This window comes from Pyricularia grisea (assembly GCF_004355905.1).
Source record: "Pyricularia grisea strain NI907 chromosome V map unlocalized Pyricularia_grisea_NI907_Scaffold_6, whole genome shotgun sequence".
In the NCBI taxonomy this organism is placed as follows: domain Eukaryota; kingdom Fungi; phylum Ascomycota; class Sordariomycetes; order Magnaporthales; family Pyriculariaceae; genus Pyricularia; species Pyricularia grisea.
In genome coordinates this window covers 134065-159625 of record NW_022156719.1, presented here as the reverse complement: position 1 = coordinate 159625, position 25561 = coordinate 134065, and the positions used below count along the sequence as shown (strand labels likewise).

Here is a 25561-nt window from a genome sequence, read left to right as displayed (position 1 = left end):
AAAACCGATGAAAACCAAAACAAGTATCGCAACAAGCAGATTAACAAAAAGGGAAATCATGAGGATGAGTTTAGACAATAAACAAGGAAAAAAAGAAGGGAAGAAAAGAGAAAAACACAAGCCGATACACCAGACCGTTGCGTCTACAGCCCTGACCGGCCAATGACACGCGCTCCCACACCGTTCTCGAGATTTCCGGGTTTGCCAATGAAGCCAACACTTTGCAGGTACCTCACGTTGCTGACAATAGCCCTTTCAACTGCCGAGGCATCCACGGCGCGTCTCGAACGGCCACACCTCTCCCGCCCGGACACCGACACGCCGAGACCCCCTCCGGTCATGAAATGCTGCACCGCCCAGAGCGGATGCTTCGCACCCACGGCCTCGACATCCACCAGCACCTTCTTGGTCCACTCCTCCCAGGACAAAGGCACGAGGCGCTCCGACACATCCAGGGCAGAGTTGACAGAGGCCCAAAACAGGGGGACCGAGACTCCGTCCTGGAGGTCCACGAACGGCTCGACCGCGCCGGGCGAAAACACCTGCGCCAGCACGGTGCGCGCCACGGCCTCCGAGTCGGCCGCGTACATCCAGTGCGTGTCTGGCTCGATCGGGTACGCGCCGATGGCGCACGCGCCCGCCACGACCCTCCAGACGAGGTCGTCCGTGTTGGCGACGCCCCCGCCGGCCTCGGACCCGATGACCAGGCCGGGCTTGACGACCGAGACGCGGTTCTGCGCCGCGCCCAGGCGCGACGCCACCTCGCAGACGGCGCTCTCGGCCACGAACTTGGACCTCATGTAGCCCGTCACGCCGTCGGAGGAGAGCAGGCCGGCGACGGCGGCGCGGTCCGCCTGCGTGTCCAGACCCTTGGGGCCGCCCGAGACGAAGACCATCTTGGCGCGGGAGTGGAGGGCGGCGCGGAGGAGAGCAGAGGTGGAGGAGACGTTTGGAGCGCGCAGCGTGGCGAGGTCGGCGTTCCAGTTGACTGTGGCGCCGTTGTGGATGATGGCGTCGACGTTGGTCTCGAGTGCGTCCCACTGGGTGGTGGACAGGCCGAGGCGTTGGCGGCCCAGGTCACCGGTCCAGACCTCGAGCTTGGCGAGGAGGTCGGGAGTGGTTGACGTCCACCACCCGGCGATTTGTGCTGTTTGTGTAACGCGCTCGAGGCCCTTTTCGCAAGAGGCCGCGCGTACGAGGGTGATAATGTGTTTGGTTCGGGGAGAGAAGAGTAGTTGACGTAGTATCTCGGTGCCCAGGAACCCTGTGGCTCCTGTTAAGAATACAGTAGCTTGGGTTGGGAGCCATGTGATGGGCTCGATGGTAGGAGGGCCGCAAGAAGAAAGTGAAGAAGTGGCCTTGTCTGTTTGACGCCAGGCCATCTTGACGGCTTCATCGACCTCAGTCATGAGGTCAACTTTGCTTGTGATGCTCGCTGCGTTGCTTCCACTGCCAAAATCCCGGATAGTCGTAGCCAGCAGCTGAATAGTGACGCCGCTGCTGTTGAGTCGAGCGAGGTTGAGCCTCACCTGGTACTTTTCGCGCACTTTCTTGGCCATGGTGACGATCCTGATCGAGTCTCCACCGAGATGGTAGAAATTGTCATTAACCCCAATAGTTTCGGCCTTCAGACCGAGGACTAGTGACCAGATGTCCCGGAGTTCCGACTCTATCAGGCTCGACGGTTCCTTGAACTCGGCGCCCAAAGTCTTGCCACCTATTTCCTCACTCCTGGCAGCGATAGCGTCTTGTTCATTGGTCCACGCAGGAACCTCAAGCTCACCCACTGGCCGAACCTCCTCCACCCTTGTGCTTCCATCATCTCCCATCACCAACTGGCTTGTAATTCTCTCGAAATCCTTGCAGAGGGCTTGCATCTGCGCCTCAGACAGGACGCGGTCGTCATAAGTCGCACGGATCTCGACTTTCCCACTGCTACCCAGCATGCACTGGAGCACGAGCGGGTAGACGTGATAGTTTTGATTCTCGGTCGTCCCGTCGACAAAGCGAAGTCCGTTGCTCAGCTCCTCCTCCGCACCTGACACGTCCGTGTCGACACTGCTGAGCAGGTTCATGGCCGGTTGTATAATCAAAAGACTGTGAAAGTTGCACGCGTCCCGGGCCTCGGCGCTCAGCCTGGCGATGGTCTGCAGACCCGTGTGCTCGTAGGGGATCATGGAGTTGGACTGCTTCTGCATGTTTGTCAAGAACTCGGAGATGGTGCCGCTCTTGTTCCCATTGGTCTCGTCGCCACCACCACAACCGACTCGTACACGCACCGGCAGAGTGCCGATGGTGGGGCCGAGCATCTTGGCGATGCCTTTGACCGGCGCGTTGCGGCCAGACACGGTGGTGCCGAAGACGACGTCGTCTGCGTCAAGGTACCTGGCCAACAAGATGGCCCAGGCGCCGCGGAGAACGGTGGGCACAGTGCAGTCAGACCCGTTGTTCGCTCGACCAGCCACGTCGAACCGGTACGTCATGGACTTGTCGGGGCGCACACCGCTGGCGCGCACGCTCGCCGGCACCGCTGGGAACTTGGCGGGATTGGCGCCTGCGAGCTGCGACCGCCAAAAGTTCTCGGTGGCATCTCGAGGGGTGCGCAGCGTATACCGGACGTAATTGGCAAAGGAAGTCGGCAGCTCAATGTGCTGGCCGGCAAAGGCGCGCTGGAAAATATCCATCATGGACATCAGCGACCACGCGTCAAAGACGGAGTGGTGCATGTCCCAGACCAGATATCTCTTGCTTTCCGGGCCCGCGTTGGTCAGCGCGAAGAAGGACAGCGGTCCGCCGTAGCTGACGCGAGGAACGGGGTGGTTGTTGAGCACGTCTGAAAGGCATGGGCCGCTCAGCTCCGTCCAGCGGATGGGCTCGTCCACCACCACCTGCACGTGTGACTCGCCGGCGATGACGACGCGCGTGCGCAGGTTGTCGCAGGCGGCCACCATGGTCGCCATGGCGTCTCTGAAGCGGGTCACATCCAGGATCGGCGCCACTTCGAGTATGAAGCGCGCCATGTAGGATCCAGGCTGCGTTTGCGAGATGGCGACCAGTCCCTCCTGAAGCGGCGTGCAGGGGAAGACATGCTCGACCTGCTCACTGCTGATTTGGCACTGCACAGCGGCCTCCTCGCGGAGTTCATCTTCGATCGCATCTTGATCCTCCGTAGCTGCAAGCTCGGTGAGTTCTGAGCCCACAGCTTGCTCTTGCTGCTCTACGGCGGCAGCCATGCGCCAGAGGACAGGGCTCTCGAAAGCGACTGCGGCACTGAGGTTGAGGCCTTGCTGATGAGCCAGTTGGACCAGCTGGATGATAGCGATGGAATCACCACCGAGTTGCAAGAAGCTGTCGTTTTTGCTAATCATGTCCGGCGAGACACCCAAAACGCGCGCCCAAAGATCGCAGAGAGTCAACTCCACCCGAGTGGTCGGGGGCTCGAACGCGGCCCGGCTCCCGCGCAAACGTGACGTGCACGAATATTCAGCCAGCTGCTCAAACGACAAGCCCTGGGCGAGAGCCTGGAGCCTTTTACGATCGAGCTTCTCAGAGCTGTTGAACGGCATCTGCCGAAAGGCGAGGAAGACGGTCGGGACCATGTAGGACGGCAATTTGGTCCCGAGGTCGTCGACCAGCGCCTCAAAGATGCGCCGCGTGGAATCCTCTACTGGCAAGATGCTCTTCAAGCCCTCGAAGCGACCCTGCTTGTCTGCGGAACCGGCAAAAGAGACAAAAGCGACCAACGCCTCACGGGAGTCCCTGCGCACGACGCTGACGCCGACGTGCTCCACGGCGTCGCCGGCCAGAGCCTTGATGTGATGCTCGATCTCGCCGACCTCGAGGCGCTGCCCGCGGAGCTTGGCCTGCCCGTCGCGGCGGCCGAGGTACTCGACGGTGCCGTCCGGGTTCCGAACCACCAGGTCGCCCGTCTTGTACAGTCTCGGCTCGACTTTGTGGCCTGCAAACGCACTCTGCGGGTGCGCGGGCAACCAGTCGGCGCTTTCGATAAACGAGCTCTTGGTCTTGCCGTCGTCGTTCAGGTAGCCCCTGGCCAGGGCGTGCGACTGCATCACGAGCTCGCCGACGCACCCGATGGGGGCAAGTTTGTTGTGGTTGTCCGGGTCGACCACCCAGAGGAGGCCGCTCGAGCCGCGCCCGCGCGCGATGGTGGTGGGTGGTTGGTCGGCCGACTCGAAGACGTGCGTTGAGCAGTAGATGACGGCCTCGGCAGGACCGTAGCCGTTGACGAGGCGCCGGATCCGGCCGTGCCAGGTTTGGAGGTTATCCCTGGTCGGGGCCTCGCCGCCGAGCACGAGGGTCTGGAGCTCGGGAACCTCGTCGGGGTCGATGGTCCGCGCAAAAGACGGAGTCAACATGGCGGTGTTGACGCGGGCCTGCCGCATAAAGGCGGCCACGTCGTCGAGTCTTTCCTCGTCCGACGGCACGCACACCGTCCCGCCGGCGACCAGGGTGGCGAGGATCTCACCCAGGCTGACGTCAAAGACAAAGTTGGAGAACTGCAAAGTCCTGGTGTTTTTAGTAAGAGCGTATGCGTTCTCGTCGGACATGGCCAGGACGCTGGTGCAGACGGCTTGGTGCTCGACAACAACGCCCTTTGGTGTTCCGCTCGAACCCGAAGTGAAGATGACGTAGGCGGTATTGCGAGGTGAAGGGCTTTGTGTTGGCGATTTCGGTCCGGCATCTGTCTGTTGGGTCTGTTTTTGGAAAAATTCACGAGATAGAGAAATGATGTTTGGTGCCATTGTCTGGCAAGATGAGACGGAGTGGGGGGATGTGATGATAATATTTGCCTCGAGGTGATTGCGGATAATTTCCCGCCGACGACCCTCGGGGTGGGTGGGATCCAGTGGAACAAAGGCACCGCCTGCTCTCATAATACCCACCATTGCGACGACTGCCCACACTGACTTCTCGAGGCAGATGGGGACCTTGCTCTCTGGACGGACACCCATATCCACCAGCAAACCAGCGAGTGTTTGCGAGAAGCGGTCGAGCTCCTCGTAGCTGAGGCACTCTTCTGTAGAGTAGAGTGCCTCCCGCTGCGGCATGCGCGAAGCCTGCTCCAAGATCAAATCATGCACGCAGTTGTCAAGCGGCGCGGGGAGGGCGGGTGAATTCCAGGCCATGAGCTGGTCGAGGTCGCGTGGGCTGCACATGTTTATATCAGACAGGCGCATGGCCCCATCTGCCGTGGCGAGCTGTTGGATCAAGTGCTCGAACTGGCCGCATATGGCGGCGGCGCGGGCGTCGGACAAGACCCGCGGGTCGTACGCAGCGCTGACGTCGACGCGTCCCTCACGGCCGAGCAGGCACTGGAAGACGAGCGGGTAAGTGTGGTAGCTCTTGTTGTTGTTGGTAAGGTCTGATATTTCAAACTCGTGGCCCTGCTCCTCATCTTGGACAGCGTTTGCACCCGAGAGGCCGGGCTGGATGATGAGGAGGTTGTGGAAATTGCACGCCTCCTTGGCCTCATCGCTCAATTTGGCAATGTGCTGAAGGCCGAGGTGCTCGAAAGGTATCATGGCATTGGACTGCTCTTGAACCTGGGCCAAGAAGGCGAAAACCGTCTTCTGCCGGGCCTGAATCTTGACCGAGAACGGAACCGTGGCGATGGTAGGGCCAACGACGTCTTCGATGCCCGCGATGGGGGCGCTGCGTCCAGAGACGGTGTTTCCAAACACGACGTCTTCGGTGTCGAGGTAGCACGCCAGCGTTAGCGCCCAGGCGCTCCGGATGAGATTGGCCGCTGTGATGCCCGAGTGGGAGGCTCCGTCGACTTGTATCTGGCGGGTGAGCTCGCCGTCGCATCGAACGTCGGACATGTTACTCCCGCGCAGCTCTGGGAACTTGGCCGGGCTGACATCGGTGAGCTGCGAACGCCAAAAGTCGCATGCATGCTGCTTGGTAGATATGGTATATTGTAGATAGTGTGCAAAAGGCACAGGGGTAGGTAGTTCTTGATCCAGGGCGGCCTGGCGCAGGATGTTGAAAATGTATCCGACGGTCCAGCCATCATACACACTGTGGTGGAGATTCCAGACGAGATAGTGGCTCCCGTCATCGTCGGAAACAAAAGCATATTTGAAAAGTGGAGAGCCGTAGTCAATATCTAATATAGTTTGGCTTTTGATTCCAGCCAAGGTGGCGTCGGATAAGTGCAGGACGGAAGCGGCATCTTCAGAGAGAACGATCTGGAAAGAACCTCGAGATGTCATGATGATGCGCGTCCGAAGGTTGGGGCAAATCGAAACCGTCTTGACCATGGCCTCCTGGAAACGATGCACATCAATGGACTCGGGCAGCTTGATGAGGAAGCGGGCGGTGTAAGAGCCAGCCTGCTTCTTGGAAAGCGCCATAAGGCCTGACTGAAGAGGAGTGGTAGGCAGGACATCCACGATGCTATCCACGTTGACATTGCACCTGCGAGCAGCATCGTCAACGATGTCAGAATTGTCGTCCGCAGGTAGCAAGCTGAAGTGATGGTACGCGTCGACTTTGGAAGATTCGGTCTCTGGCACCAATGTACGAGCAACGGCCGCCATCTGAGCCAGCCGAGGATTTTTGAAAATGTCCGCCACCGTCAGCTCCATATTGTTTCTCCTAGCCAGGCTGACAAGGTGGATGGCGCGGACCGAGTCGCCTCCAACATCCAAAAAGTTGTCGTATTTTCCGATGCGATGTTCACCTAGACCAAGGACCTGAGCCCACAGCTTTCGAAGCTCGACCTCTAGCCCGCCGGAAGCTGAAAAGTCGGTGGCGTTTTCCGTCTTGTCGACTCTGTAGGCAGACAGCTGTTCGACCGTCATGGTGGTCAACCTCATGGTGAGTGTGTGGCAAGAGACGCCGTGCAGAGGAATGAAATAATGCGGCATGGTAACAATGGGCAGCTCGCTGGCCGCAATGCCCGCGGCCAACTTGGCGACTCTTTTTTTCAAGCTATCAGGTTGCTCCCCGATTTGCAGGTCAAAGTCCACCAGGGCGACGACCTCCCCATTCGAGAGGATTAGCAACCTCGAAGTCGTCACCGACGGGTCGATCTCCTTGGCGCGTATGTGAAACTCGGTCGAGTATGGGCTGTGCCCTACACCCTTGGGCCCCAGATACTCCACGGACCCATCTGCACAGAGTCTGGCCATGTATCCTGTCTTGAAGACGCGTGCCACGAACTGACTTGACGGCATCCAAGGGGTCTTGTCGCCGATGAATGGGCTCCCCGTGGCATGCTCCTCTTCAAAATACCCGCGCGCAACGGTCGGGCCCTGAACCAGAAGTTCTCCGGCGCAGCCGACTGGGGCCAGGCGCTCGTGGTCGTCTCTCTCGACGACGAAGAGGTTGGTGCCGCGGCGACGCTTGCCGTCCGAGCTGCTTATGGCCCTCCAGATGCCACATGAAGTTTCGAGCGAGGCCCAGCAGCCGAACATGTTGGCGCTTCCGAGCCACCTGTCGCAGCCGCTGTAGGCGGTCGAGAGTGGCTCCTCGTCCACTAGGAGCAGCGTCCCAATTTCGGGAGCATCTTGCGGGGAAAAGGCTGACGCAGAGAGGGGAGAGAGGATCACGGCATTGATGCCCGCGGTGTTGATGAAGTCGACCATTCCATCCATGTCAAGGTCTGGCGGGGGGACGCAAAGAACCGCGCCAGAAAGCAGCGGCATCAACGTCGGGAGGATGTGGGCAGGGTCTTGTGGGGAGAAAGGCAAGACGCGGTGAGATTGGTCGAGGCTCACGAGGTCAGCGGCAGCGAGGTGGCCGGAGCAAATGTTTTGATGCTCGACGACCACGCCCTTGGTCTGATCGTCAGAGAACAAGACGCACGCGGTATCGTCCGGGCTTGCGCTGGAGTGCCGAGGAACCTCAGAGTTTAGCGATTGGTGAAGCTCGCGACAAACCTTGACGATGTTTCTTGCCGAGCTGCGCATTTTGTCGGCCGTCCGAGAGCAGCAGAGCACAACAGTGGCGGCAGAACGAGCGATGATAGATTCCCAATGCAGTTCTGCAGTGACGTTCTGAGACGGCGTGCCTAGTAGTACCCAGGCGGCACCTAATCTGTTAACGGCAATCATGGCAACGTACTGCCAGGCTGATCGGTCGAAGCAGATGGGGATCAGGCTGCCGGGCTTGATTGCGTAGCGTAAAGCCAGATAATGTGCCAACCTATCGGCGGCATCGATCAGCTCTTTGTATGTCAATGAACCGTCGTGAGCCTCGATAGCCTTGAAATCTGGTTTGTAAGCTGCCTGTTCCTCAATGAGCCCATGTAAAGTGATGGAGGGCATCTGAGCAGGCTCCGTTTCATTAGACTTGAGGACAACTTCAAGGTCCCACGCGCCAACCAGAGACACTTGACCGAGCAACTGCTGCTCAGCGGGGGCTAGGAGCTGATTGATAACCTGCTCCAAATGTATCGACATTGCTTGAATCTGTGCCTCATTAAGAACACTCGAGTCGTACATCAAGTTGAGATCAACATGGTCCTGGTACAAAAGCCCCTGGACCGCAAGGGGATAAGTGAGGTAGTTGTCCAGGCTTTGGCCCTCCCCAGCGGCAGTCTCGGGAGTGATGGGCGTCAATATGGCCTCGGTGAGCGAGTCCGCCGTGACGATATGCGCAGGTTGGATGACCAGCAGGCTGGAAAAGTCGCAAGCGGCCTTGGCGTCGGGACCGAGCCGAGAGATTGTTTGCAAGCCGGTCTGCTCGTAGGGGACCATATCTTGTGCCTGTTTCTGAACGTCACTCAGGAACGATAAGACGGTCGCCTCGCGGTCCAGACGGATGCGAACGGGTACGGTGGCCAGCACCGGTCCACAAATGTTTGCGATGCCTCTGACGGAGCCCTGTCGTCCCGATACAGTGGTGCCGAAACATATGTCGCCGGTGTTGGAGTAGCGTGCGAGTACCAGGGCCCAGGCTGCACGCAAAACTGTGGCCCTGACAATTGATGTGTCGGTAGAGGATGGGAGAGAGGAAGGGAAGTGAATGGTGCGGGCGAGGGAGCGGGTTACGTTTCCGTTGTTTTCCGTATTGGGCGACGACTTGCTGCTGCTGCTGCTTGTGCGAGCTGGGAATGAGGCGCGCTTGGCTTGGTGAAGCTGAATCCTCCAGTATTCCCGGATTTCTTCCTCGCTCTGCTCCCCAAGGTACTCGATCAACCTCCAATAAGGCTCAACCGCTGGCATTTCATCCCCATGGTAGGCACGGTTGAGTGCGTCCAGCATGACCTGCATGCTGAAACCGTCGTAAATCGAGTGATGCAGGGCCCAAATAAAAATGTAACCTTGTTCAGTCTCCCGGATCTCGTAATGGCAGAGACGTGTTCCGTAGCCCATGAAAACCTGCTCATCGTCCGTGCTGCTAGACCATTCAACGTCGTCCCTGAGGACGGCCTGGATGGTGGTCGTCCCGTTGATCAAAACGATTCGAGTCCGCAGGTTTGGGCAGTGGTACACCACGTCCTCAAAGGCTTGTTTGAACACCTCGACGTCTACTCCAGACGAGAGACGGTACGAAAACCGAGCCATGTACGAACCCGGCTGTTTGGCAGCCAGTGCCATAAGACCCTCTTGGAGTTGCGTGCAGGGATACGCATCCTCCACCTCTTGGTCATGGGTCAGACCGCACTGCTCGAGGATCTGCTCAGTAATCGCCTGGCGCTCCTCATCATCGATCCCCAACAGGTCCCACCCGGCTGCCACTCCCAGCTCATCCTCGTCGTCGTCTGCCAATGGCTGCGCGGCAGTCGCCACGGCAGCCAGTCTGGGATCTCCAAAGATCTGGCCAACGTTGATGAAGAAGCCTTGCTCCTGCGCTGCTGTGGTGAGTCTGATGGCAGCGATGGAATCACCACCAAGAGCGATGAAGCTGTCGTCCCGGCCAATGGACTCCCTAGGCACACCTAGAATATCGCTCCACAACCCCTGGAACAGAACCTCGACAGGAGATTCGGGAGCGCGCTTCACCGAGGCGACGAGCGAGTATTCCATCCACTCCTGCTGCGAAAGAGCCAGGGTCTTTTCGCGAAGCCGCTTCCGGTCGAGCTTCGTAGACGTGATGAAGGGCATGTACCCACACGGGATAAAAGTCGTTGGGATCATGTACCGAGGCAGGGCCACCTGCATCTTTCCGAGCATGACCGCCAGTTCACCCTGCAGGTCGGACGTGACGGGCAGGAAAACCCCAGCGAGGTCGGCGTCGAGATCGACGCCGGCGGTGCGCGAATCGTTGAGGAAGGAGAAATATGCAACGAGACGGGCGCCGCCAGCCGCCTGGACGATGTCGACGGCGACCTGCTGGACGCCCGCGAGGGAGGAGCGGATGCTGTGTTCGATCTCGCCCAGCTCCACGCGCAGGCCGCGGATCTTGACCATGTTGTCCTTGCGGCCGACGTATTCGATCGTGCCGTCGGCGTTGTAAAGGCACAGGTCGCCTGACTTGTAGAACCGGTTCCAGTGTTGCTCGGTCCGGCGGGGAGCCCAGTCGGGAAGGCTCGAGGCTTGGAGCGTGGTGGCTTTTGTTTTGGCGGGGTCCGCCAGGTATTCGCGCGTAGTGGTCGGGCCCTGGATGACGACTTCGCCCACGCACCCGGCGGGCACGAGGCGGCAGGGGTCTTCGGGGTCGACAATCCAGCAAAAGCCACCGACGGGCCGGCCTACGGTGACGGAAGACTCGGCCAGGGACTGCCACTCGTGCAGCGTGCTAAAGACGCACGTTTCCGCAGGTCCCCATCCGTTGACGAGCCTGACCTTGCCGAACCAGCTGTCCAGGATATCCTGACCGACCGCTTCACCAGCGAGCAGCAGCAGTTCCAACCCGGGAAAGTCTTGGGGCTGCATGGTCCGGACAAAGGCGGGCGTGAGGAAGGCCCAGTTTACCTCCATCTCGCGGATGAAGTCTGCCAGGTCGGCCAGGCTCATACGCGTCTTTTCCGGCGGCACGTTGACGCACGCACCAGTAATCAAAGGAGCGACAATCTCACCGATACATAAATCAAAAACGTACGAGGCAAACTGGAGGATCTTGACATCGGGAGTAAGACGCAGCCTCTTGGCGATGGCGGTCTGGCTGGTGCACACCGATGCGTGCTCCATCACAAAGCCCTTGGGGACGCCCGTGCTGCCCGAAGTAAAAAGCGCATATACCGCATTGGACGGCTTGACCGCCGACTTGAGCACCTGGGCAGCCGCCTGGGGTATGCTGGAGGCCAGCTCCTCGTCAAATGCCGGGCTGATGTGGATGACGGTCTCCACCAAGCCGTTGCAGACGGCCGCGGTGGCTGGGGAGGTCAAGGCAAGCCTGGCCTTGGTCTGACCGACGACCATCTGCTGGCGAGCCGCAGGGTGCGAGGGGTCGAGAGGGACCCAGGCACCACCGGCCTTGTTGATGGCCAGGATCGAGACGAAAAACCACGCCGACTTGTCGAAGCACACATGCACCAGCTCGTCCGGATGCACGTCGAACTTGTGCGACAGATGGTAGGCGAGGCGGTTGGCCTTGTCGTTGAGCTCGGCGTATGTAAACTCACCGTCCCACGCACGAATCGCAAGGGCGTCTGGCCGAAGACGAGCCTGTTTTTCAAACAGCTCATGGAAGCACGCGTCCACAATCTCCGGGTCGTCTGCGTTCCAGGCTTTGAACTGGTCCAGCTCGGCGGCGCTGACAAGATTCAAGTCCGCAAGAGTATCAGAACGACCGTTCTGGGCACGCTCGATCAATTGGTCGACGGCCTGCTCAAACTGGCCGACGAGGCGAGCAATCTGGGACGCGTGGAGAATGGACGAGTCGTACGTGACAGTCACGCCAACGTCCTCGCCGCCATCGGTGAGATGCGTCTGGAAGACCAAGGCGTACGTGAAGAAGGCCTTTTCCATATCGGTCTGCATCTCATCGACGGGGCGCAACAGGTGGTCGAGCTCGCGGTTCTGCACCGCCGCGACCAGGGTGGGTGGGTGCACGACCAACAGGGTCTGGAACTCGCATCCTTCGCGCGCGTCGTCCGAGAGGCCGATTATATTCTGCAGGCCGAACTGCTCGTGCGCGATTAGTTCGGCCGCCTGGGTCTGCGTCTCGAGGAGGAACTCGGACACGGGCCGGGTGGAATCGAGACGCATGCGGAGGGGGAACGTCGCCACCACCGGACCCACCATCTCCTCGATGCCCTCGACGGGGGCGCTGCGACCAGAGACCGATGTGCCGTAGACTATGTCGTCGGATCCGGCATAGCTGGAAACGATCACGCCCCAGGCCGCCCTCATGAGGGATGCTTGGGTCACGGTGACTTTCAGCTTGTTCCAAGCAGAGGGAAGCTTGATTGTAAAGTGGCCGGCCTCGTCGGTGCGAGGTTTCTTGGCCAGGGTGGTGAGACGGGGAAAGTCAGTCCTCTTCGATCCCTGAAAAGCCTTGCGCCAGTACTCTGCACCGAAGGGTCGATCGACGAGGGTTTGTGCGATAAAGTCACTGTAGGGGGGCGGTTGGGACAATGATTGATTCTGGTAGGCACGGCGGAGCTTGTCAAAGACAAGTTCCAGACTCCAGCCGTCGTAGACGCTATGATGCACCGACCATACGAAAAACGTAGAGTCGCCTTCACTTATCAAGGCGTAGCGAGACAACGGACAGCCATACCCCATTGGTTTGGTGAGATCCGAATCCTGGTACTCTTTCAGCGAAGAGTGCGCCTCCCATTCCGGAGTATGCCGCAGCACAACCTGGATAGACTGTCCGTTGTGAGGAGGGAGGATGCGCGTCCTCAGGATCGGGAGGTTCTCAACCACGGCCTCCCAGGCCTTCCTGAACCTGTCGACGTCGGCATCGGGACTGAGGCGGAACGTGTTGCGCGCAATGTATGTGCCAATCTCCTTTTCGGTCATGGCCACCAAACCTTCCTGGAACGACGTGCAGGGGTATGCATCTTGAACATGATCCACGCGGACCGAGGGACAGAAATTCCGAACCATTTGGTCAAGGGCGTCTTTGGAGAGGATCCCATCCAAGAGACGGAAAGGTCCGTTGTTGTTGCGACCGATGACACCCTCCGTCTCTTCCTCAGTCCGGAGCATCACTGCAGCTTTAGCCATGTCCTCAAGACGTAGGTGAGCAAACACGGTCGCTACATCAATGCCGAAGTTTGCGGCGCGCGCGTTGGTGACCAAGCGGATGGCCGAGACGGAGTCACCACCGACGGCCAGGAAGTTGTCGTCGAGCCCAATATCCCGGAGCGGCACTCCGAGCGTTAAAGACCACAGCCCCTGCAGGCGCGCCTCCATCTCAGTGACGGGCGGCCGCTTCTCCACATCGGCCGAGGAAAGCGAGTACTGTGCAAGCTTGTCCCGCTTCAGGGTCGACGCGGTCTGCTGGAGGCGCCGGACGTCCATCTTGCCGGACGTGTTGAGCGGCATGGCCAGAACCGGGAGGTACAGAGTAGGCACCATGTATTCGGGAAGCACAGCGCCCAGGCCCCGGGCCAGCTCGCTCAGCCTGTCCGACGTGACAGGGTCGACCGACAGCAAAAGATCCACCGACGGGTCGATGGGTGCAGTTTCTGCGGAGCGATGCAGACATACAAACGCCGCAAGGTGGGTCTTGCCCGGTGCAGCACCCTCGACAGCGCCGACGCTCTTGAGCAGGGTCACCAAAACCTGTGCGTCTGGGCCGAGGAGCTGCTTGATGTGGTACTCAATCTCACCGGCTTCCAGACGCTGTCCACGCAGTTTGATCTGCGTGTCGCTGCCGATGCGGCCCATGTACTCGATCGCGCCGGACGAGTTGTACCGGACCAGGTCACCGGTTCGGTAGGCTCGCTCGCCGAGAAAATCGGGTATGCAGAAAGCGGCATCGGTCTTGGGTTTGTCGTTGAGGTACCCTAGCGCGAGGCCGGGTCCTTGGATGAGAAGCTCACCCGGGCACCCCACCGGCGCCAGCGTGTTGGGATCCTCGACGTTGGTGATCCAGGTTCTGCACCCGACGGCGCGGCCGATCACGGACACGTCGTCCATGCATGTGATGCGGTTGTAGACGGTGGCGACGCAAGCCTCGGTCGGGCCGTACGCATTGAAAAGCGCCACGTCGTCGCGGAGCCAAGTGTCAATGTTCTCCTTGCGGACGGCTTCACCGCCAAGCACCAGCACCGAAAGGGTCGGGACGTCGGCGGAGGTTAAAGTGGTTGCAAAGGTGGGTGTGAAGAGGGCCCATCCGGTTCCGGTGGCTCGCAAAAAGTCGGCCAGGCCGTTGACGCGGATGGTTTCGGACGGGACGGCGACACAACCTCCGCAGATGAGGGTGCCGAATATTTCAAGAATCGAGGCGTCGAAGACGAAAGAGGCGAAGTTTACAGCTCTCGTGTTGGAGTCTATAAGTAGCGCCTTGGTTTCGGCTACCATGGCCGAGCAGATGGCACGGTGCTGGATGACGACTCCTTTTGCGTTGCCAGTGGAACCGGAAGTGAAATAGACATAAGCAGCTTGCTCCGGCTTGCCAAATGGCAGGCTGGCCTCACCAACGGTTTCAAGCTGGAGAGAATCCATAAACGAGGTGGAAATTTTAATTAGTCTGATGCCCTCACCCAGCCGAGCTTCAAACGCGTCTACCGTGATGGGATCGACCATGAGGACCTTGGCTGAGATGTCGTCAATTATCTGGCACCGACGATCGATAGGATGGCTCGGGTCCAGCGGGACAAAGGCAGCTCCGGCCTCCATGACTGCCAGCATGGCGACCAATGCCCAAGTCGACTTTTCCATGCAGATAGGAACGAGGTCACCGACTTGAACGCCCGCGTCATTCCCCAGATGAATGGCCAGGCGGCGGACCGCCTTGCCCAGCTGGGCATATGTGAGCGAGTGGTCCCACCCGCAGATGGCTTCGGCTTCTGGACGCTCCACGACGTGACGTCTGACCATGTCGTGGAGGCACTCGTCGACCTGCTGCGGGGCCGGGTCGGTGCTGTTCCAGCTGTGAATCGCCTCCTTGTCTTCAGCGGAGCAGAGGTCCATACTGGCAATGGTCTTTGTGTTTTCCACTCCCATCGGGATGAGTAGAGTCAGGGCTTGACGGAAGTGTGCAATGACGGTCTCCATCATGGGCTGGCTGATGCTGGCAGCGTCGAAGTGGCAGTCCACAACAACGTTATCCCCACGCACACTGCACTCCATAGTGATGGGGTAGGACTCGAAGACGTGGCCAGCTGCCGCCGACAGGTCGGGCTGGCTTTGCAAGATGTCATCATCGCCTTTGTCTCCTGCGTTGTCGTGACCAGGCCCCGCTGTCTGTATCACAAGAAGGGTCTGGAAGGCACACATGTTGCGAGCATTCGGTCCCAACTGGCGGATATTAAGCAGTCCGTACTGCTGGTGGTTGGTAGCATCAACCGCCGCCTGCTGCACCGTCTTGAGGAAGTTGCCCACCGCTAGCTCGGGCGAAATCGCGAGGTGAACCGGGACCGTGGCAAATGTCGGACCTGGGATGCGCTCAATGTCCCTGACGGGCACATTTCTGCCAGACACGGTGACGCCAAACACCACGTGCGCCGAGTCCGCGTGGCGAGCGAGCGAGATTGCCCACGCAGAACGCAGAAGCGTGTCCATGGTGACGTCTCTGTTGCCGGTTGAAGGCGGCAGAGCAAGCGTCTGGTGGATCCGGGTCCACGAGGGCTTGGGGGTTTGAGCAGCAGTAGCCGCTCGAGGGAACGACATGAGCTCGGCACCGGCACTCTGCTGCTTCCAGAACTCTGCCGAAGCCTCTGCATCCTGTTTCTGTATGTAATTGATAAAACGGGCGAACCGAGCGGGTATGGGCTCTTTTCTGCCGTGGTAAGCAGCCTGGAAGGACTGCATAATCAGACCGGCGCTCCAACCGTCGTAAATGACGTGGTGGAGGGTGAGGACCATGTATCTGCGGGAATCGCTCTCCGTTATGATGGCGTACCGCACCAGCGGCTTGCCATAGCCCATGGGGGTGGTCTTGCACTTTTGAATATAATTGTTCAAGTCGTGCTCGAAATGCCACTCGATCTCATCGGCGACGACGGCTTGCACAGTGTCAGTGCTAAGGGCAACCACGCGTGTGCGGAGAATCTCATGTCTCGCGTGCGTCTCGTCCCAAGCCCTCCGCAAACGGTCCAGGTCGACGGCCGCCGGAATGGTAAAGATGTTGCGAGCCACGTAACTCTCTTGGTTCTTGACCGAAAGGCTGAAAATGCCTTCCTGCAGAGCGGTGAGGGGATACGCATCCTCGACGCTGCCAACGTCAACGAGACATTGCCGGGCCACTTGGGCCTTAACGTCGTCGGCGTCTAGGAGGGGCAGGAGCGCAAAAGGCGCGAGGGGCTCTTCATTTTGTTGTGGCTCCATCTTAGTTGCGACCTCGGCCATACGGGCCAGCTGAGGGTGCTCAAAGATGGACGAGACCGTGAGCGAAACTCCCTGTTCAGCAGCCGCGCCGACTAGTCTCATGGCAGCGATCGAGTCTCCGCCGAGGCGGAAGAAGCTGCTTTCCAACCCGATAAAGCCAGGGTCAAGGTGCAGGACGTCGGCCCACATGTCCCGCAGGACGACCTGAATTTCCGTCTCGGGCGGGGTTACGGTCTCTTTATCGAGGGTGTAGCAGTGCAGCTGCTCTGGCGAAAGGGCGGCGACTCGGGTCCGGAGCAGTTTGCGGTCGGCCTTGGTGCTGCTGGAGACGGGTATGAAAGAGAGTGGGAAAAAGTGGGATGGGATCATGTAGTTGGGCAAATGCGCCTCGAGGTCGGCGACCGCCTTGGCCAGCCGTCGCTCCAGGGAAGGATCCAGATTCAGGAGCATGCCGGTGCTGGTGCTGGTGTTTTCGGTGTCGGCGGAGCGCAGGTCGTTGGCTTGGCAAAAGAACATGGCCAGTATGTCGCCGGAACCGCAGCTCAGCACGTCCACAACGACGTGGGCAATCTCCTTCATGATGGCGCGTACGTGCTGTTCAATGTCGCCGAGTTCGACTCGCTGTCCGTTCATTTTGACCATATTGTCCTTGCGACCTATATATTCAATTAGACCACCTTCGGTGTACCTGACCAGATCACCTGTGCGATACAGACGACCATTGCTGGCATTATCAGACGTGGCCCAAGACGGTGCTTCAATAAAAGCTGCTTTTGTTTTGGCATTATCGCCGAGATACCCAACTGCCAAACAGGGGCCCTGCGCCAAAAGCTCTCCGACACATCCAATCGGCGTCAGGACGTCGGGCTGGTCGGGCTCAACAATCCAGGTACGGTAGCCAACGCCACGGCCGATCAAAGGTGCATCACGCGGGGCCTGGATTACATTGCTCGTAATGACGATACAGGCTTCCGTGGGGCCGTATGCGTTAACAACGTGGACGCCAGCCTCCAGCCAAGGCGTCACCGAATCCACTGTTACCGCCTCACCTCCCAGCACCAACGTCTGCAAAGTGGGTGTCTGCTCCGGGCGCATTAACTGGGCAACTGTCGGGGTGAACAAAGTCCACTCGACCCTGGCGTTGGTCATGAAACGTGCCAGCGCGGGAGGGTCCATCCGGTCCGCCTCGGACGGCACGCACACAGTCCCACCATTGAGGAGGGTCGTGATGATTTCGGATATACTGGCGTCAAAGACGTGTGATGCGAACTGCAAGACGCGACCGCCTTTCGTCCTCGCGAAGCCAAGCGCATCCCAGTGGTTCCTGCTGGCGGTGCAAACGGCTTCTTGCTGCAGGACGACGCCCTTTGGCGTTCCAGTGCTGCCGGAAGTGAAAATGACATAGGCTGCGTCGCCTGGTGTGCAAATAGCATTCCAGTCCGTGACCTGGGGCGGAGGACAACGCTGCAGTCTCTGGTCCAGCTCAGCATCTACTATAACGAGAATCATGGTCGAGGCCAGCTCGGCGGAGCTTTCGATGCCCGAGAACGTGCCAAGAAGAATGGTCGAGGTGAGCTGCTCAATGACCTCACGTCGGCGGCGCAGAGGATGCTGCGGGTGCAGTGGCACAAAGGCCGCGCCGGCCTTGAGTACTGCCAGCACGGCCACGATGTACCAAGCGGTGTGGCCGAAGCACAAGGGAACCTGCATCCCAGGCAGGACACCTAGGGCTATGAGATGGCCGGCCAGCCTATCGGACGCCGCGTTGAGTTCTGCGTATGTAAATCTACCGTCGAAAGAGTATACTGCTTCGGCTTCGGGATTCTTGCCAACCACCTCGGAGAAGACTTGCTGAATCGTAGCAGACTGGATGGCTTCCGTATTGCTGGCGGCATTCCATTCGGAAATCAAATACTGATCATAACTGCCAAAGAGCGGAACGTTTTGAACGGACAGCTCTCCCGCACAGCCGACAAGCTGAGCGACGACGTGCTGGAACTGGTGGCATATCGCCTGTGCATCATGGGGCGGCAAAACGGCCGGATCAAAAGTCACTCTCAGCGAGACTTGATCGCCAGCCCCAAGCAGGCACTCGACAACCAGCGGGTACACGTGGTAGCCGCTGTGCTCCTCGATGGTGTGCACGACTTCAATGCCTAGGGCGTTGTCGAAGCCGTGCGCAGGCTGGACGACGAGCAGATTCTGAAAATCACATGCGGCACGCGCCCCGGCACCCAGCCGCGCGATGTTGTGCACTCCGACGTGCTCGTGCGGCAGCATGGCGTCTGCCTGGGCCTGCACGTCTGAAAGCAGCGTTTGGACGGACGTGGCGCCGTCGTGCCGGACGCGGATCGGGACCGTCGACAGCGTGGGGCCCCATATTGTTTCAATACCGGGGACGGGGGCACTGCGGCCTGACACTACCGTTCCAAATACAACTTCTTGGGATTCGGTCCAGCGGGAGAGGACCAATGCCCACGCGGTTCGGAGGACGGTTGACGTGGTCACGTCGGAGCTTGCGCGGCGGGCCGGGCCGACGTTATGATGCAGGACCTGGTGGATCTTGGGAGCTTTGGTTTCGGCTGTCTTTTTGGAGCTCGGTGTTGGGAAGTGCTTCATTTGAGTGTTGTCTAGCTCCTCACGCCAAAAATCCCGACTATCCTCCTCGCCGCAAGCCAGGATATAGCCGATGTAGTTACGGAACGGGACTGGCTTATTCACGAGATGATGTTCGCCGGACATAAATTTGTCCAACATATTAAAAAGCTGACCCAGGAACCACCCGTCATAAACGGAGTGGTGCACAGTCCAGATAAAGTAGACGCGGCCGCCGTCCTCCACGATACCATAGCGGGATAGCGGTTCGCCGTATCTGATTGGAGTCGACGCCTCGCGCTGGACAAAGGCCTTGATGCCACCGCCGGGGACCGGCTCCCGCCAGCATGTAGGCTCTTGAAGGACAACCTGAACCGCATGGCCATTGCAAACGACGATCCTTGTACGGAGGGTATCGCAGCTTTCGACAACGCTCTCCCACGATTGACGAAAATGGTCGATATGAATGCCGTTTGGCAGTTTGAAAACGTTACGCGTGGTGTAGGACTCCGGCTGCCTGTTGGCAAGGACCATCAGGCCATCCTGCAGCGCCGTGCACGGGTAGGCGTCCTGGACCACGTCAGGGGAGACCCTGCACTTGTCGGCAAATAATTGCTTAATATCATCCTCAGAAGCAATGTTGTCACCCAAACTTTCTGGCTGCAAGAGCGCAAACGGCTCTACATATTCGGGGTACTCTCCTGCCCAGTCATCCACTCCGTCATCCGCGGCTCCTTTGGCATCCGCCGTGGCAGCTATGGCCAACAGGCGAGGGTCATCAAATACCTCCTTAACACTAAGCTCCAGCCCCAGGTCACGCGCGGCGGTCACGAGCCGGATGGCTGCGATAGAATCGCCACCCAGGCGGAGGAAGTGGCTTTCTCTGCCAACGGCGTCGGGTGCGACTTTGAGAATATCTGCCCACAGCCCTGCCAGCTTTATCTCTGTTTCGGTCTGGGGAGCCTGCCTTTCTTGAGTCCCGTCCTGCAGGCTGTACATGGCCAGCTGGTTGTCGTCGAGGACGGAAGCAATGCGGGACAGCACGATGCGGTTGATCTTTTGCGATGTGACGAGCGGCATGGATCGCATGGTGATAAAGACGCTCGGAATCATGTACGGTGGCAACACGACACCGAGGCTGCTGGACAGCGATAGCATGCGCACGCGGAGGTTGTCGCCGTCTTTATTATTTTCATCAAAGGGCTGGAGCAGCTCGTTGGCGAGCTCGCCAATGTCGTCCACTCCCGCCGGGATAACCCTGGTGTTCTCCGAAAAGCAGATATAAGCAGCCAAAGTCACAGCGCCAGCCTTGTTCTTGAACGTGTCCACTGCGATCTGCAGCGGCTCGTTTGCCGACGTCGCGGACTCGCCGAGCTTAACGCGGACATGATGTTCAATCTCACTAAGTTCGATTCTGAACCCGCGGACTTTTACTTGGGTGTTGTTACGGGAGACGAAAGTCATGGTACCATCTGGGTTGAAATAAGCCAGATCTCCAGACCTGAAAAACCTGCCGTAATGTCTCGACTCTGCCGGCGCCCAAGACGGCAGGTCGGTGATTATCGCGGCGGCCGTCTTGCCCGGGTCGCCGAGGTACTCGCGCGTCACTGTCGGGCCCTGGATCATGACCTCGCCGACGCAACCGATGGGGGCTAGCCGGGAGGGGTCGTCAGGGCGCACGATCCACAGGCGCGCTGCTACGGGGTGGCCTACATTGAGGGGTGACGAGCCTGGGAGCGTCGTCCACTCTTGCAGACTGCTGAATAGGCACGTCTCGGACGGACCCCAGCCGTTGAGCAGGCGCACCTTGCCTACCCAGGTCTGCAGGTGGTCCATACCAACCGCCTCGCCCGCCAGCAGGAGGAGCTTGACAGACGGGACCTGCTCCGGCTTGAAAAGACGCGAGTATGACGGTGTAAGGAACGCCCAATTCACATTTTGTTCACGGATAAACCGGACGATATCATCGGCTCTATCGTCATCGGACGGCACGCAGACGCAAGCCCCCGACACGAGCGGCAGCAGGATTTCGCCGATGCAAAGATCAAAGACGTACGACGCGAACTGCAGAATGCGGACCGATGGGTCAATACCCGTCCGTTCTCTAATGGCCGTCATGGCCGTGCTGACGCCGCCATGCGTCATAACCATACCCTTGGGCAGACCCGTCGACCCAGATGTGAAAAGCACGTAGACTGCGTGGTGTGGCCCAACCCCGGAGACTGGGCAGGGAGGGTCCCTGCCGAAGGTGGCCATCAGCGCATTGTCCAGCTCGGCTGACACCTCGACGACGTCGGCGTGCAGGGAAAAGGCGCGCTTCGCCTGCGCGGGGGAGCAGAGTACAACGCACGTGCGGGTCTGTTCGACGATGGACTTGTGCCGTTGCTGAGGATGCGAGGGGTCAAGGGTAACCCAAGCGCCGCCGGCTTTATTAACGGCCAGCATGGCGACGAAAACCCAGGCGGACTTTTCAAAGCAGATGGGAACCAGAACGTCGGGTCCCAAGGCCGGGAATCGGGGGACGAGGTAGTTCGCCAAACGGTTGGCCGCCTGATCGAGCTCAGCGTAGGTGAAGCTAGCGTCCCAGGCCGAGATGGCGGGCGCGTGGGGTCGGAGCTCGACCTGCTTGACGAACAAGTCGTGGATGCACTGCTCAACGAGCTCGGGCGTCGCTGCATTATTCCAGGCTTGAAGCTGCGTCAGGTCGTTGGCGGAAACGGCGTGAATATCACCGACCTTTATCTCGGGATCATCAAATGATGAAGTGAGCTGCTGTATTACAGCCTCGAACTGATAACCCAGATTCGCAACCTCTGCCTCCTCCAGCAGACCAGTGTCGTAAGTAATAGTAACCTGGACCTCATCGCCCTCACCCAGGTGAGCCTGGAAGACCAAGGGGTAGGTGAAGAAGCCGCTTCCGTCCGCCACGGTGAGATCGGCACGAGGCTGAATGTCGAGCATGGCCTTGCCCTGCTTCTGGGCCGTCAGGCGCGGCGGGTGCACAACAAGAAGGCACTGGAAGCCGCAAGACTCTCGCGCATGGCTGCTGACCTTGGCGATGTTCTGCAGGCCCAGCTGTTCGTGCGGCACCATGGCGTTGGTCTGCCTCTGCACGTCGGCGACGAACTCCCCGGCCGCCTGCTCCGGGTCCAGCCGGACGCGGATCGGCATCGTGGCGATGGCGGGGCCGACCATGTTCTCGATGCCGGGCACCGGTGCGCTGCGGCCCGAAACCGTGGCGCCAAAGACGACATCGTCCGCGTCGGCGTAGCGAGAGACGAGGATGGCAAAGGCCGCCCGCACCAAAGAGGCTCTGGTGGTTGTAACCTGTGTGGTGGCCGCTTGCTGCACGTGGAACAGCCGCTGCCAGATCTCGCCCTGGCCAGACTTGTGCTTGTGCTGCGCGGGCCGGGGAAACGGCGTCGTGGACGGGGCCTTGTCGAGCTGCTCGCGCCACCAGTCGGCCGACTCTTCAGTGTCTATACCCGAAGTGTAGCGGATAAAGCGCGTGTAGGGCACTATTAAATTGGCGGCGGCGTCCACAGCTTCTTTGTCCTGGTAAATACGATGGAACTCTTCGAGCAGGATCCGCAAGCTCCATCCATCGTACACGGCGTGGTGCATGGTCCAGACAAAAAACTTGTGCCCGGTGGAGGCGTCGTTGATTAGGGCCCAGCGGACAAGCGGCGAGCCGAAGTGCATCGTCGCCCGCCTGTCCGAGTCGATGTAGCCGTCGAGGTCGGACCCGTATACCCACTGCTGTGCCTCATCCAAAACAACCTGTATAAAGTCGTCCTCCCCGAGGCAGACTATCCGCGTACGCAGGATGTCAGCGCTCGCCTCGATAACCTTCCAGGCGGTTTCAAACCGAGCGTCGTCGATATCGGGCGGCAGCTGAAACACGGTCTGCATTATATACGCGCCGGCCTGCTTCTCCGTCATGGTCACCATGCCGACCTGCAGCGGCGTGCAAGGGTAAGCGTCCTGGATCCTGTCGGGTGTTGCGCCGCAAACCTTTTCGACCTGCGCCTCGACCGCCTCGACCGGGACCGAGGCCGGGAGGAGCGCAAACGCACACCCGTCATCCTCGTACTCGTCGCCTCCCGCGCCGCCCTCGACTAGTGTAGCGACCTGGGCCATGTCGCACAGGCGCGGCGAGTCAAAGACGTCGCCGACGGTGATGCGCACGCCCTCGGCCAGCGCGGCGCTGATCAGCCGCATGGCCGCGATGGAATCGCCGCCCAGGTGCAGGAAGCCGTCGTCGAGCCCGACGTCCTCCTCCGCGAGGCCGAGGACACCTGCCCACAGTTTTCGCATGCAATGCTCCATGGCGGTGGTCGGGGCCCGCTTTTCCGTGTTCCCGGCCAGCGAATACATGGAAAAGCCATCCTTGCCGAGACCGCTGACAAAAGCCCGCAGGAGTTTCCTGTCCGTCTTGCCCGATGGCACTGTCGGGACCCGGCGGAAAGGCACGAAAAGCGCGGGGATCATGTAGTGCGGCAGTCGCTCTCTCAGTGCCGAAACGAGCCCGGTCAGACGCTGGCGCATTGCTTCGTTGATGCGCAGGGGGTCCGTGGGCTCTGCTTCTTGGGCGGCGTCGTTGTCGTGAAGCAAGTCCGAGTCGGGCTTAAGTGCGAGGAAGGCGGCCAAGATTGCACTGTTCGGATCGTCCGTCACAGGAACCACATCCGCGACGACGCCGTCGACGTCCTGGCAGCTGTTAAGTATGTGGTGCTCGACTTCGCTGAGCTCTATACGGAGGCCGCGGAGCTTGACCTGCGTATCCTTGCGACCGAGACACTCGAGAAGACCCTCGGGCGTGTATCGGACCAGGTCGCCCGTCTTGTACAGTCGGCGCGGGTAGTCGGGACCCTGGTCCGGCAGCCAGCTCGGACCGTCGATAAAGGCCGCGGCCGTCTTTTCCGGGTCGCCGAGATAATGGCGCGCCATAAGGGGTCCCTGCACGAGGAGCTCTCCGATGCAGCCCCACGGCACGAGTTTATCGTGGTCGTTCTGGTCCGCAATCCAAAAGATGGTGCCGATGGCGTCGCCGATGATGGTGGGCGAGTCGGCGGCCGACTTAACCTTGTAGGCTGAGCATACAATGGTCGTCTCCGTGGGACCGTAGGCCAGGATCAGCCGGGGTGATTCGGCTGTTCCGTGCCACGCTTCGACGTTGTCGGTCCGCACGGGCTCGCCTCCGAGGCAGATTGTTTTGATTCCCGGGACAGTCTTGGGTGTGATAAGTCGGCCAACGGAGGGGGTGAGCAGTGTCCAGTTGACGTTCATGGCGTTCATAACGCCGACGAGGTCGTTAATACGACCCTCTTCGGACGGAATGCAAACGGTACCGCCGTGGCTGAGGGTCACGACCGTTTCAATCAGGCTGGCGTCGAAGACGTAGGAGCAGAACTGCATCACACGGGACGAAGAGTCGAGGTTGAGGCTTGGACCAAAGGCCTGGGCGGCCGTCACCAAAGCCTTGTGCTCCATGACTACACCCTTTGGCAATCCAGTGCTTCCGGAAGTAAAAATGGCGTAGACTGCATTTTCCGGCTTTGTATCTGGCCTGGCTGTTAATGCCTGGGGCATGTCGGCCACGCTCGCGGTTGACAACTCGACCAGGTGCTCCACGTCGGCATCTAAACACATCGCCTTGGTGGAAGGACCCACCAGGAGGACACGAGCTCCGGCCTGGGAGATGATGGTTTGTCGACGCGCCGCTGGGTGGGAGGGATCAAGCGGGACGAACGCAGCCCCGGCCTTCATTATAGAAACCATGGCTATGATGGCCCAGGCGGACTTTTCGATGCAAAAGGGCACCAGCGACTCTGGCCCAACACCGAGGGAAGTCAAATGGGCAGCGATCCTACTCGATATATCGTCTACCTGCGAGTAGGTGAAGCTGCCGTCCCAGGCGCAAATGGCCTCATGCTCGGGTCTCTCTGCAAAGTGGCGAGCGATCAGGTCGTGGAAGAGACCCGGTTTGGCCTGTGGGAGATTGGCGTTTAGCTCTTCGATGCGCTGGCGGTCGTAAGCGCTCAGCATGTCCACCTCCTTCAGCGGAGCCATGTCCTCGGCCGCCGCGAGCTGAGTGATAACATGGGCGTACTGGTTTAGTATCGTCTGCACCTGGCCTGCGGATATTATCCTGTCGTCAAAGCGGCAGATGATTCGCACGTTCACCGTAGTACCCGCATCGCCCTCGCCAGGGGGAACCACGCACTCCAAAATGAGCGGGTAGCTGTAGAAGCCCTCGTTAAGAGCCTCGGTAACGCTGTCCATGCCGAGCAGCTCGGCGCGGTTGACGCCGGGCTGGACGACCAGCAGAGTTCGGAACCTCGTTGCCTCGCGGGCGTCGGCGCCCAGGCGTGCGATGTTCTGCAGACCCTTTTGCTCAAACTCGATCATTGCCACGCCCTGCTGCTGCACGGCACGCAGGTAGTCGCGCCGTGGGCCGGATAGTGTTTCCTCGTCGATCCTGACACGCACGGGCACTGTGGCGATGGTGGGGCCGATCATCTCGTCGATGCCGCTCAACGGCGCGTTGCGGCCAGATAGCGTGGCCCCGAACACGACGTCCTGCGAGTCCGTGTAGCGAGCCAGCA

At 59.8% G+C, this 25561-nt stretch overlaps 7 protein-coding genes across 7 annotated transcripts; 3 read left to right on the top strand and 4 right to left on the bottom strand.

Moving 5' to 3' along the window:
- Positions 1–143: 143 nt before the first annotated feature.
- On the bottom strand, positions 144–11894 carry PgNI_08015 (uncharacterized protein; the record flags this gene model as incomplete). The annotated part of the gene is made up of 6 exons (XM_031128017.1): positions 144–2038; positions 2504–2833; positions 3467–3701; positions 4590–5513; positions 5835–9107; positions 9975–11894. The coding sequence occupies 6 exons, from the start codon at positions 11892–11894 to the stop codon at positions 144–146; spliced, it is 8577 nt and encodes a 2858-aa protein (XP_030979305.1).
- Positions 11065–12463, top strand: PgNI_08014 (uncharacterized protein; the record flags this gene model as incomplete). The annotated part of the gene is made up of 3 exons (XM_031128016.1): positions 11065–11203; positions 11275–11858; positions 12410–12463. 3 exons carry the CDS (start codon positions 11065–11067, stop codon positions 12461–12463), a joined length of 777 nt encoding a protein of 258 aa, XP_030979304.1.
- A 2051-nt stretch (positions 12464–14514) lies between these two features.
- On the bottom strand, positions 14515–15308 carry PgNI_08013 (uncharacterized protein; the record flags this gene model as incomplete). Its single annotated transcript, XM_031128015.1, has 2 exons — positions 14515–14519; positions 14573–15308. The coding sequence occupies 2 exons, from the start codon at positions 15306–15308 to the stop codon at positions 14515–14517; spliced, it is 741 nt and encodes a 246-aa protein (XP_030979302.1).
- PgNI_08012 (uncharacterized protein) lies at positions 14667–18086 on the top strand (the record flags this gene model as incomplete). The annotated part of the gene is made up of 4 exons (XM_031128014.1): positions 14667–14996; positions 15048–15362; positions 16635–16879; positions 17738–18086. 4 exons carry the CDS (start codon positions 14667–14669, stop codon positions 18084–18086), a joined length of 1239 nt encoding a protein of 412 aa, XP_030979300.1.
- On the bottom strand, positions 16799–21914 carry PgNI_08011 (uncharacterized protein; the record flags this gene model as incomplete). Its single annotated transcript, XM_031128013.1, has 4 exons — positions 16799–16858; positions 17700–18371; positions 18912–20425; positions 21107–21914. The coding sequence occupies 4 exons, from the start codon at positions 21912–21914 to the stop codon at positions 16799–16801; spliced, it is 3054 nt and encodes a 1017-aa protein (XP_030979298.1).
- On the top strand, positions 21345–24852 carry PgNI_08010 (uncharacterized protein; the record flags this gene model as incomplete). Its single annotated transcript, XM_031128012.1, has 4 exons — positions 21345–21674; positions 21756–21950; positions 23373–23660; positions 24496–24852. The coding sequence occupies 4 exons, from the start codon at positions 21345–21347 to the stop codon at positions 24850–24852; spliced, it is 1170 nt and encodes a 389-aa protein (XP_030979296.1).
- PgNI_08009 (uncharacterized protein) lies at positions 24449–25025 on the bottom strand (the record flags this gene model as incomplete). Its single annotated transcript, XM_031128011.1, has 2 exons — positions 24449–24526; positions 24627–25025. The coding sequence occupies 2 exons, from the start codon at positions 25023–25025 to the stop codon at positions 24449–24451; spliced, it is 477 nt and encodes a 158-aa protein (XP_030979290.1).
- Between the last annotated feature and the right edge of the window lie 536 nt (positions 25026–25561).